Below are 13,629 nucleotides of genomic sequence, written 5' to 3'. Positions count from 1 at the left end.
ATATATATATATATATATATATATATATCTTCAACTTTTTCTATCCCTATTTTATTTAATTATAAAATACACAAACCATAAAATTAATCGCAATAATATTAAATAATAAAACAATTATTTAATTCATCGGTGTCATTCGTTGTATCACATCTACCCACTGGGTACTAAAAAATCTTATAAAAATGAACATATAACAATTTTTTTTAAATTCGATCATTAGACATCAAGGAATATTATAATAGACAGACATATGTACTCTCATTAATTAAAAGTTGTAGCATAGCAAAGTAGAAGAAATATGCCACACCAAGACAAATCAAACAGTATCAAACAGTTAATTACAATTAAATAAATTATATTTTAAATATAGAAAGCATATTTATTTTTTTATAATATTGTCCCTCTTTCTAAAAACTATGTTAGATGTATGTTAGATTCAGTTAAAGTGTCTTTTGTATAGATCTTGAACATAACATATGATGTACCTATCTATCTTGTTTGTGAAAATTCAAATACATATATTCCAGCGAATTTATATATTTTACTAAAAAATATCGTATTTATTTCTTTCTCTTTTTTAAACCAATAATCGGGTAAGATAGTATTCTCCTCTTTACATAGATCTCGAGAAACTGACGGAGGTTCAGAACTACTCACTCTTCTTCCTACTACCACCTGTCTCTCACACACTTTCGTCGTTGAATTTTCGATACGGGCAAGAGGTTTCTTGAGCATGCAAAACATGCCCAAAGTCTCGCAAATTCTACAGCAGTATAATTTCCACCGCAAGCGCAACTCAAGTATGTTTCGTGTTTCTAGTAGTACGACTGGAGAGTATCATTCGTAGAAAAGATCAGCTCACTCGCGAATATTTTAGCTCTACCTACTATTATATATGTACTCGACTCTTATACTATATATATATATATATATATATGTGTGTGTGTGTGTGTGTGTAGGCGTGAGGTTACGCTATGTAATACATGCGTAGACATGTATGCATAGTCATACGCTCATAACAATATTTCATTTCGTTACAATATTGCTTTAATAACTCATCTTGACACAACTCCTGACACATCCTCATTGACGTAACGGATGAAAGTTTATCCTAAACTTGACATTGTTGCAATCGTTAACAACAGAAATGTGGAAAATTGAACTATACTTATATTTAAAAAATTAAGTAATCTAAGTAAGTTTAAAATTAAATCTGACTAATTTGAAATATTTTAGAAATTTTCATATCCTGAAATGAGAATGTTTTATAAACGAAGTAAAAATGCTTCCTCTTGTAAAGCAATATAAAGGAAGAACAAGCACAAAAAATTTTATATTAAAAATTCATAAGTATATATTATTAAAAAAGATTATAATTTTATTAAGGTTTTTATATTAATAATTTTAAAAACAGCACTCTATTATGTAGATTAAGATTTACATTATCTATATTATACATGAGAAAAATATATATATAATTGGTATATATTTTCGATATAAAAACTTACAAATTCAACATTTCTCAGCTTTAACATAGAAAAGCATTTGACGCTTTTCATATAAAAGCCTTTTGATTAAAAAGATAAATGGATAGTAGAATCGAAATGCTGTTGAAAGAAAATTTTTGAATGAGAAATATGTTTTCTCCTCGGAATGTGCAGTGAATACCGAATGTACGAAAGCTTGTCGAACGACGAGAACATAAATCTTTCATCTCTCATTAAATTTTCAAAAGACGGGTGGCGGATATCTTGCAAATTATATTACATGTACCAAGGCACATTCCTAAAATGCGCTTAAAGGAAACGTATGAATTTAATTTACTCGCTTAACAAGATGCACTAAAATCCATGACGAGTTAGCTTGCGATAAATACAGAATAATTTATTAAGATCTATTTGGTTCTGATCACGTCATCTCGGGAAAGAAGAAACATATTATTAGCTTATGTCGAGCTGCGTTATTTCTGGTAAGTATTGTCGCTACTCGGCAAAACGAATTGTATTCTATTGTTACGTCATCTCAATTAACTGAAGGAAAATGAAGCAATTATGCGAAATCTTTGATAACGGTACATAAACTAGGACCGTCCAATTCGCAGTCTACGGACCATAAATGCCGTAGGGATTTCAGTAGATACTATCTTCATTTAATTTGTGCAAGCGCTTCTTGCGCGGAGGCAAGAAAAGTTCGAATCTTGCTTAATAGCAATTTGCCATGTTGAAAACGTTTTCTTAAGCTCACTTTAGACAATCCATAATTCGCGTCAGAATTCTGAATAGTACTCCATTTATAACTTTATGTGCCGTATGATATGAGAAATCAGAATGGAGAATTAAAATACATATGTATATACATAAAAAATATATAAAAATACACACGTACACATATTATATATTATATATCAAAATACAAAAAAAATAATAAACAGAACCGTGTCAAGTTTCTATATTGGAATAGAAAGAGAGCTTTAACCAAATATATTATAGAATTAGTACTGGATAAGTAGTATTAAATTCTCATTTGTTGTAACATATTAATTCTTTGAATTGTAACGTTTTCTTTACAGCAAAGACATTAGTTACATCTTTTTAAAGTATAACATTTTCATCTTCTATTATCTAATTGTATCAGCAGTTATTTCTCTTGTTCTATATTCATTCTTATCTGTGCTCATTTCGCACAGTGTTGAGCAGAAAATAGTAATGCAGAAGAAAATGCTTGTAAAAGCTCTGACATTTTCAACTATAAGAGATATAGATATGTGACCTTAATTTTTCTAAATATGTCAATCAATGGCTCGAATTCATCTCGAGAAGAATAATTATACGATAACAGTATTTCATATAAAATCCGACATACTTGGAACAGAAACGGAGAAGAAATTTCATTTGAAACCGTGTAATCTTATAATATCAAAGGTTGTTCCATTAATCATTCCAAACGATTCTGATCAATAAATTTAAAGCAAAGGTAATTCTAGTAGCTAACCATCTTCTATATGACATTTGACATATATACAATAGTAATAAAGATAGTTTAATTTAAAGTACCTTATAATGTCGTAGGTTATCCACTACGCAAGCCAGTAAGGCATCACGTCCCACGCTTACTGTCACGTTTTGGATTTCCTCGGCGAATCGGGGTAATTCGGAATCTGCAACATTAACGTAGACATTTTAGAACAACAAAATAAAATAAATCATTAAAATAATATAACAAAAAAGACAAAATATTTATTTTTTTATTGTATTCATTTCTATTTTTCTAACATTTAACGTTGTTACATTTCACGAAACGTACACAATTATAAATTCAGACACTCAAGTATACTTGCGAGAAATATGGAGATTTCCCCATAGAGGAAATTCAATTTAAGATCCCTAAGTTGCAACGACCGTCTGAGCTAAGTAAGTCTGATTAGTAATTTGTTTTCCTTTTCGAAATTGCACTCCGTAGTGTAGATAGAGATAGAAAATATTGTAACCTGAAGAGTCAATGTAGTCTTGGTTAGTATAACCGGCATCTATGTATCATAATCTCTGAAATTACTGTTGTCTCAACCATTACGAGCTTTAATTTTTCTCTAAAACAGACTGTAGTAATTTAATTAATTAAAAAATAAGCTCCCCCTATTCATTTACAATTTTTATGCGTTACTCTGCGGGGAAACAATTAATACTCATTGTTGAGTAATTGCGTAATTATGAGATAAAATAACAGTAGCAAAAGATCCAAACGTAACATTTATTTTAATAATTTTTATCTTGTAGAATAATTATTGTTATTTTATAAGTCAGTAGTCGAAATTACACAAAAAATCAAAACTTTATTAAAGAGATTCGTATGAACAATTTTATACATTAAAAAATGTATTAAATTGTAAAAAATTTATTTCAATAATCCTAATTAAATATTTATTAAATGTAAACATATATTTGATACAAGAACCATTAATTTGATTTAAATATCATTTTTATTGAGTAAATTTTTACTGTAACTAAATGTTAGTACTATTTAAACAAGTATTTATTAAAATTTAGTACAATTTTTTTCAAATTATTAAGTATTAAGCCTAACATATTATTTTACTTATATCATAGCGTAATTCCAATGAGAAAAGTCAAGGAAAAAAATTTAAGTTCTCAAATGAAAGGGATAAGGGACGAAATAACATCAACGATTATTCGCGCTTTGGCATCACTCATGTTAATAAATGTTCCTTTCTGCACCGTACTATGCATCTGATCAAGATAAACCTGTCGCGAGCTAAGTACTTGATTAATCACTTCGACTATTATTCACTTACAAACGTTTGATACTGGCACGCCTGCACGCATGTCTAGACAATACATCGTCCGACCTGATTGCAGAGTTATTATCATTAAAGCAGTGTAACGAGTTCAGGATTCAGGCCGGTCTCCCTTAAAAGCTTTTACCTTCGTTAATGTCTTTACGACGTTCCGAGCATCTGAATTATTTATAGGGACAAAGAACTCGTGGAGAACGAGAAACAGAAAGATGAAAGAAAGGAAGTAGGATGGAGTGGAAAATATCGTTAAGGAAAGAGAGCGAAAGACAAGTACAGAGAGACAAGCTTCAAGATAAGTTTGAGTTACTTTTAGGTCTTTCAAGCGCGACAGCGCGGATACAGGACAGTGTTAATTATGCCCCCAAGTGCTTTATTATTATAAAACACTTCGCAGTGTTAATTGTCGCCACTACGACGGCGGAGATGAAAAAAAAAAAAAAAAACGAATAACGCGCTTGAAGCAACTTGAAATTCATTGCGATAGTAAAATGTCAGAGTAAATGGTTTTGTACATGCAACTTTCTTCAAGTGTTAGGATGAAAGTTTTTTGTATTGTGCGTCAAAAAGATGAGTCTGGAAACTTTTAACGTAGCCTAAAAAATTCGTACGTCCTGTACAATTATTGAAAAGTCCGATAAATCAATAAATTTCTAAGCATTCAAATTGTATTTAAAATTTCTCATAAGGCTGAAATTCCAGTCTGGGTAAATACGCCCGTTGTCTCAACTTGATCGGTAATACAGTGTATGTTAAATTTTATGCGCACATCAACGAGACATGCCACTGTCATAATGGCCGTCAGAGTATTCAACGTGTTAATGATAATGGGAGTCAGAATCGAGTGAAACTGTTGGAATTCGCAAGCACGTCCTCGGAAAGTCGTTATCAAACTGATTAACAAGCTTTGATTAAGGTAAGCCCATGTGTCGGTATGGCACGGAGTGCTTAATAACATGACTCGGCTCTGCTCGAAAGACACAATACATTACATACTAGATATACCGTGAATTTCGTGCATAACAGTCCGCAGTTAATGAATATGAATTTCTGCCATCACCACGTACCTGCGAACAATTTTGGAATAGGTATTTAACGCGAGCTCTCGGTAGTCGCGTATTATCTAAACGGAGATAACAATAACCATGAAATGTACAAGAGCTATTTACTGTATAGTCTGATCTTAAAATACTTGTCACTTTAATCGCCATGTAAACCTGAAACACGAATCGTTTAAGCAGGCGATTTGTCAAACGTATTTATCTTATTAAAAATTATATAAGATTTAGTTTGAATACTTCAAGCGTGTGTTTTTAAGAATAAAGAGATGGACTACTGACAAATTGTATAAAATTCGGAGTCCTATCAGTGACAACTGCGACAAAGAGAATGTCAGTTTAATCTGTGACGTTTACGTCTCATTTCATTCGACGTTACCGTACATATCGCCAGGGAAATCGCGTCTTTGTATTTCAAGAGTTCTGACTCAAAGACAGCCTTATTTTCTCGTTAAAGAACGATTTAACGAGAAACGAAATTAAGGGTCACGCTTCTTGCCTCAGAGGCAGCAGCCCCTACGTCTGTCTATCCACATTTTCACCAGCGCGCTTCGGTGTTTTCTTAGCACACTTCATCACCTTTAACCGCGTCGCAATAGCGTTTGGCGGCAGACTTCGGTGCCAAAGGTGATTCAATGGTTTCTCATTAAGTTCCTGCCTCACTTTGTCTACCTCTTTGCTTTTTGTTGCTATATTGCCGCCGCTTATGCAATAATGATTACTTTCTTTCGACGATTAGGAAGAAACCGCAGACTGTAGATTTCTTTCATTACCTACATTCCGCCTAAAATAAATTAAAAATATTAAACAGATTTTTCTTACATTACAATATGAATATAATTTCTGATTAGCATAATTAAACTAGAACGTATTATTGCATTGTAACGATTTACAATAAACAGCGTGCTCTTATCTCGTAATACTAAATAACTGAGTTCACTGTAGAATTTTTTAAACTTTTAATATTTTGAAATATTTTGAAATTTTTTAATAATTTCAGAAAACAATTAAAACGATAACAAAAATACCGCTTTTATAACACAAACGTATTCTCAAAAAATGCATACAAGTTTAATAAATGCAGATGGACTCGGAATTAAACACAGTTATACGATTTACATTATATAATGTTGTGTTCTGATTTGCGTTTGTTATTTCATCGTATATTTTTATCCCGTGGCATATCGTACAACCCGTATGTGTAGAGTGTAAAACGAATATTCTGTTATATATACGTTATATATATATATATACCGTAGTTCTATCATGGGATACGATTGCGCGGATAGCTATGGTAACTTTTATTGTGCAAACTATCATAAATTCCCGCGAAATTTCATTTCCAAACTGCGCTCCGCTTTTCGGCTGCTGGCTGTATCTGCATTTTGCAGCGAACTGCGGCGAGGGCGTCAGGCGAATCGAGCGAGACTATTTCGTCGAGGCGTACGGGAAGAAGTTAACAATTGGACCGGCCATTTCCGCTAGGTATTTCGATCAAGCAAGATCTTACGCGAGATAACATTGCCGATTGTTCTATGCACTATTTCAGACGTTTGTCAGAAGGAAAGAAGGGGGAGAGGAGGGAGAGGGTAGAAGTTTCCTCTCGTCCGTTGAAAACGCGCGACATTCGAGAAACGGTTAAAGCTGTATGACGTCCACACGAACCTACCCGGTGGAGAGCTCTTCAATCGGGAATAATAAACTTTTACTGCAAACTATTTCAATGAAATTCACGCTGAATGTAGGTTTTAAGCGACGAGAGACGACAGAACGGAACTATATGTATGTATAACTATCTTCGGTTCGATCGCAATCTCATTACAATGAAATCGTATAATAGTAAAAGTTTCAAACAATTTACTAACATATTATTAGGACATGTATTATTTTAAAACAAATCTGTATGTATATACATATATTATATATAAAAGATATCCTCCTTTTCATCCGTATTCTCTCTCTCTCTCCCCCCCCCTCTCTCTCTCTTTCTCTCTCTCTCTCTTTTGCTTTCAATTATATAAAGTAAACTGTATTTAAAACAAAAAAATATTGGCACATAAAATATTATTTTTATGCTGCAGCAATGTTTGAATACAAGTATAAATATTCGCACCGATACAGCTAGTCAATTTGCGCGCTTCGACAAGCCTTTCAGATAAGAAAATCTTCGCCGATCGAATAGTTCGAACATGAAACTCGTAGGGATTTACCTGAAATGAAGTTAGAGTTTATTGGTTTACTGAAGTAAACGGAAAAGGACTTGTGCGAAACGTGCTCAATAATCTGTGCCACGAGATTATCCGAGTGCTGGCATCGTTTCTTTCGACGTGCTTCTACCTTCGCAGCTTCGCGTGGAAATCACGATGGAATTTTAACAAGTTGCCGAGCCCGTGCTCGGGTAACTCGCTCGGAAAACGCACAAAGACTTATGAAAGTCATGAGTTTCCTCTCAGAACGAGCATTGTTGTTCTTCCGGCTCTTTCCGTGACAAGTATTATGTACCAAGCGGTAAACATGACGTGAACATTCCCATATTAAACGCGGAAATCGCTAAAGATCTTACGCTTAGATTACTTTAACAAACTCACGCTTGAAAAATTAAGATAAGAAATAATTACTATTTAATAATCAATACAGAATTACATCAAAGAATTTCAAAGTTCTTCACATTTCTTTGCTTTCTCTCGGATAATAAACTCCTTCTCCTTTGACATTTGTAAGCTAAAAACCGACTGTAATTACAACATTTCAAAAGAGAGGATAAAAATTATGTAAACGAAGAGGAGATAAAGAGACTGGTGTACATAAGAAGAAAAACAACGTCATTAAATTTCGCCATCATATCTCTTAGCATGAAACCTAATGAAGGAAAGAGGGATGGGGAGGCTTGCGTTGAAATATTAAAAAAACTCTATAAATTAAGGAATTCTTTATCTCATCTCTATTTATCACGCAAGAAAGTTTCAGATATCTGTTCACGTCTTCCAACGACGTACTATTAGTCATTTTCTCGCAAATTCTACATTCTTGCAGAACTGTATAAGCAGTCTCGGTTTCGAAGTCGTCATATTTCAGGATTTAATCCCACGGAAAATATATTAACACTGCAACGTCAAGCGATAAATCAGGCAATAAAGGAAAGCTCGACGAAGCAGGAAGGTCGGATAAAAAGAAAATAACAGGGCAGAGAAAGTGATCTTCATTATTTTTAAAAGCACTCCAGAGGCACGGCTGGGAACCACTAAGGGTATCGCGTGACATATATATGCGGAGCCAAAGGCATTGCGGACGGGGTTGACTCTAGCGAAAAATATACTCGGCCAATATTTCTAATATTCCCACCCCAATTCTGCCATCTCTGGTTGGCGCGCGTGCAGATTCACTTTACGCTCAAAGAATAAAAAAAAAATATAGAAAAAGAGTGAAAAAGGAAGAGGACGACCGTTCGCGATGTAGACGACGACCAAAGCTGGAAAGTTTTGCATGAAATTAAGGTAGGAAAAATTACTGCTATTACCGACGGCCCCCTACGTGCGTGGTAAGTCGAGCGAAAGTAGTAAGAGCGAGACAGTGGTAAAACCAGTGGTAAGACCGTGGTAAGAGCGGCCGAAATGGGTGGCCAGGTTATAATTACAAGTGTGGCCCTGACTAATTCAATTTTCCCCATCTGGTAGCGATTTGTAGGTGGAATAACTGCGGGGAACGGGCGACACATTGGATAATAGCCGCAGGAAGTGTCGTCTGGTACGGAAACGCGTAGTAGGTAAGAGAAAAGACGAAGGGAATGGGAGGGTACCGTGGCATAGGAGTAACGCAGTCGGCTGAGTAAATAAAGTTCCGTTTAAATGTAATATCTCGCTGAATTGTGCCTCGAGGCTGCTGCCGCCACCGCCTCCACCGCCGTCGCCGAAATCCGATATGCACACACTTGGCAGGTCGATACAGCGCCAGTTACTTAACGTTTACTAACTATTCACTACTCGTCGCTCTCTCTCTCTCTCTCTCTCTCTCTCTCTCTCTCTCTCTCTCTCTCTCTCTCCTGCATCGCATTTCTGCGTATCTCCTTTGCTTTCCAGACCACCCCGTCGGAAATTTCGACAGGCGGAATATCACATCGTAGAAACGCGAGAGAAACGTCGTTCGCCGCGACGATAAAGAAATGAGCTCAGCGGGTTCGCGTGGATCTCATACGTCTCTCCTACGTTCGTCACTCGTACTTTATTCCCGCACTCTACCCACGGCTTCAGTCACCCAATGACGCTGTGCCTGCCTCGTGCATATTCCGCGGCAACACGAAGCCGCGAGCTACGACGAAGGAAATTATTTTATTTCGCACTTCAGAATATCACCCCGTGGACTCATTCATATTCATGCCCGCGCCTGAGCACTTCGTCTCCGAAATGCGCCGGTAGTCGTGCCGGTTAGTTTAAGATTCAAGCACGGTCTTCTTATACTCGGTCTAACTCCGTCCCTTATTCCCTTATCGCCTTTGATTTTGTCTCTTAACGAGGATAAATATTACTTGCAATACGGTATGCCAGGTTTCCAAGGCGTTGGAGTTATTCGAGTTTTGCGTCGGGCGCAATCATGTAACGACATAACGTACTATTACGTAATCGTGATATAGATTAAAACGTAAATTAATATTCTAGTTTTGTATATTTAATGGCAGTTCGTACCAATTTGCATTTCTATTATTACAATACGATTGCGGTAATTTGTAACTTTCTTCATTAACCTTGGAACTATTAACACATAAATTTTATATACAAATGAGCAAACTCATTGGATGTTAAGTTATGCTTTCAGTGATCATCAGGAGGTCATCCAATCTGTCATGCTAAAAGGATTAAAACGAGCTTTTAAAAATTCAACCCGTTATGTATAGTCAGATTAGACTCTCTGATGGTCGGTATTGTAACAGAAAATATAATAAATAATTTCAATTTTTAACTAGTTTTATATTAAATATTTTATTAGTAAGTGTTATGAGGTGACATTAAATTTTATACTCTATATTTCAAAATTAAATTTGATTAGTATTTTATTCACTTTTTCCTTTTAAATTAATAATTAGGTTATTTGTATCTATAAAGGTTTAGATAAATATATTGTTAGTAAAAATGTAAAATATATCAAAATTTTGTTTACTGAAAGTATTATTTCATTGTACGTAAAATTTATGTACCGATAACAATATGTACAATTGTATTATTCAATATTGATAGCGTTCTAAAGTAAATATAAAATAATTATATAACGCATAAGTTAATATTCACATAATATTCAGTATTGATTTGAAAAACAGAATGCTTATATAGCTCTCTTTAATATCAATCTATGTTTGGATGATTCAATTACAAGAAATAAAATTATATATTATTAATATCAATTAATTTTATTTAAACTTATAAAAATATTAGTTTTAACTCTTTAATAATCAAAATGATTTAATTTTGATAAACATTTTCATTTAAAATTTATCAATATTGTTAATAATTACATTGCGCTGACAGATAGAAATTGTATATTCACCTATTCTCCGGTTTACATCATCATTTACATACACATCAGCGAGATGACAATCGGTTCATTTCCGCAAATTACAATCGGATCTTATTCAGCTCTTATTCACAGCGCGAGGTCTAGTTACGAATGTGATTGTCTCCCGACGAGTAAACTTCCCTCCAAATAATGCCATCTCCTTGGTTTATCTAAACAACCCCAACTTCTCACATTGCCCGCTTAACGCAGGCGACTCGGTTGATTAGGGTGCAAACGAACCGTAGACATTAAATTATTCATCATCCTCTCTACAGTTGAGACAGTTAATTAACAGTTTAACTCGTGCCTGATTAGTTTACGTTATTAATGCGATATGATTAAAACTTTTTTGGATTATGTGATGTAAAGTGAATTCGCTTCACCTCCGGTTGGAATGCGATAATGGCAGTTACATGAAATTCTCAGTCTCAGCCTTGTTATCATATACATCACAATAAAATGTTAAAAAATGTGAGAAAATTTTAATAATTAATTATAATGTTATATCAAAAAAAGAAATAAATTAGTCTAAATAAATATAATGTATATAGATTCTATATTCGATTTTATATGCACAGATTTTATTCGTGCAGAGATGTGTATGCGTTTACAGTTGATACGCTGCCTCTATTCTTGCCCGTCCATTGCAACAGTGATTGCAACGCAAAGAACATCTATATTAAAAATCTCACGAGAAATCTACGTAGTCGAAACATCGCAAATTAACGTCGCAAAGAAACGTCGGTTCCGCCTGAAGCGTAAGAGTTGTCATTCCTTTTCCCGGAGAATTGGTCAGATCGTAAGATTTCCCGAGTGCCCATGTTACCGATTAGTCTCGGCGCACACGACGACGGTAAGATCGCGTTTCGGGCAAAAGGGGAATTCTCTTCGCCGAGAAAACAGGTAGAACGGGAAATCAGACGGGAAGCAGAGAAGGAAGGAAGGAAGGAAGGAAAGCAGGAAGGAAGGAAGGAAGGAAGGAAGGAAGGAAGGAAGGAAGGAAGGAAGGAAGGAAAGCAGGAAGGAAGGAAGGAAGGAAGGAAGGAAACATCGAACGCGCGTAGCGATAGACTTCTCTCTAGGAACGAGAGAAATTGCGGGGACAGCAAGGGGATGGCAAGTCGAGCGGTAGCACGTCACTATTGTGACGAATGATTCGCGCGTGTTCCATAGAACACCGACATTGCGTTTCGCCGAGCGTTTCTACTACCTTCCGCTACGAAAGCCGGTACTCGGCTTCGGAATCACGGGTGTCGGTAATATCGATCAGCGCGAAACGGGCAAATAGAAGGAGATGTAGGATGGCGACGGAGAGGCCGGGGAAGGGGCACTTAGAGAGCCGTTGCATACCGAAACTTCTCTCCGCACGGAGGTTCCATCGCGGATTTTCGCGAACAAAAAAAAAAGCAGGGGAATCCTGACGAGGAAAACGAGGACGACGTGCAGAAACGAGAGGAGAGCGATAGCGGATGATAGTGGGCGAAATGGGTGGGCAGGCGGTACACAGATGAGCGAGATGTGGTGGAGCTGAGCGAGATTCCATCCTACTTTTGTGATGCAACTGATATATTTTTATCTGACGTCAGGATTTGACTGCTCGTCGAACCGTCCCTACCCTCGGATTTCTCTAATATTAACCGATAAGAAATATGCAAATGATTATTAATTCTCTAGAAGCGAGTGTTCCAAATTTGTAACATTCATTTTAAAATTAAATTGGGTATAAATTTGATATTTGTATAAGTTAGTTATATTTAAGGGAATGGAAATATAAGTAGCACTAAAATATATGCATATTCTCTAAAAATGAAAGAATCAATGTATTATTACTGAAAAACAGTGCTTTTATAGTGCTTCAAGCTATAATAGAAAGACTACATCAATTGTATATCGATTATTAAAGATATATCGATAAATTCTTCGCTTATAAATCACTTTTTTTAGTAAAAATAGTAAAAAAAACTTTTTTTAAAAGACGATACGCTATTCCTAAAGAATTAAAGCTGCGGAAAATTCATTTCAATTCATGGAGTATACTTCTAAAATTTATCTGCTAAAATAAAGATTTCTCTCCATTGAGAATTTATACTTATTAAAACGATAATCGTATGTTCTACATGTAGAACTTCGTAATAAAATACACAGAGGTAACGTGTTGTAGCTGCAATATTAAAAAATCATATCAGATAAAGTGAGAAATAAAATATAATATTTAGTAACCTTTATACATACAGATAATCTTGTCAGTTATTTGATATTCAAATTATATTTGCAGAATGGACCATGCACTTCCATTTTTATAATTACTAATAAAAGATACAGTAATTTTATGTAACAGAAACCTGTTCTTTCAATATTCAACTGGATTATATTTTCACAAATATAAAATGATCGATGTGATAACTCTTTTCATTTAAATACATTCGTCTATTTTTGTATAAAAAGTAAAAATTTAATTAAATTCCAAAAGGCTGAAAAATAATGAAAATGAAGCCAAGTAACAGATAATATTGCATTATACCGCATTTTAGTAATATGTATTAAACGTAAAAGTCAAAATATCTTTTTTTTTTTCTGACTCGCTCTATACAAGAGCGTAATTCAGTCGCGTTATACACATACAATAACGAAAAATTGCTTCGCTTTAAATAATTATACATATGTCACTTTTTAATACGCAGTAACGAAACTGCTCGTAAAATTAAAACGACTGTACCG

The 13,629-nt window shown here is 34.6% G+C and overlaps 1 protein-coding gene across 4 annotated transcripts in view; it reads right to left on the bottom strand.

Annotated features, from left to right (window-relative positions):
* Positions 1-13,629, bottom strand: part of LOC108751785 (neurotrimin) — a 79,298-nt gene that overhangs the window by 23,296 nt on the left and 42,373 nt on the right. For all 4 annotated transcript variants that reach the window (XM_018492190.1, XM_018492191.1, XM_018492192.1 and 1 more), the window contains exon 3: positions 3,054-3,157. In XM_018492190.1, coding sequence (XP_018347692.1) covers positions 3,054-3,157 — 104 coding nt within the window. The remainder of the gene's footprint in view (positions 1-3,053; positions 3,158-13,629) is intronic.

The sequence above is a fragment of the Trachymyrmex septentrionalis genome, unplaced genomic scaffold (genome assembly GCF_001594115.1).
Source record: "Trachymyrmex septentrionalis isolate Tsep2-gDNA-1 unplaced genomic scaffold, Tsep1.0 scaffold51, whole genome shotgun sequence".
Taxonomy (NCBI): Eukaryota; Metazoa; Arthropoda; class Insecta; order Hymenoptera; family Formicidae; genus Trachymyrmex; species Trachymyrmex septentrionalis.
This window is presented reverse-complemented; position numbering and strand designations above follow the sequence as displayed.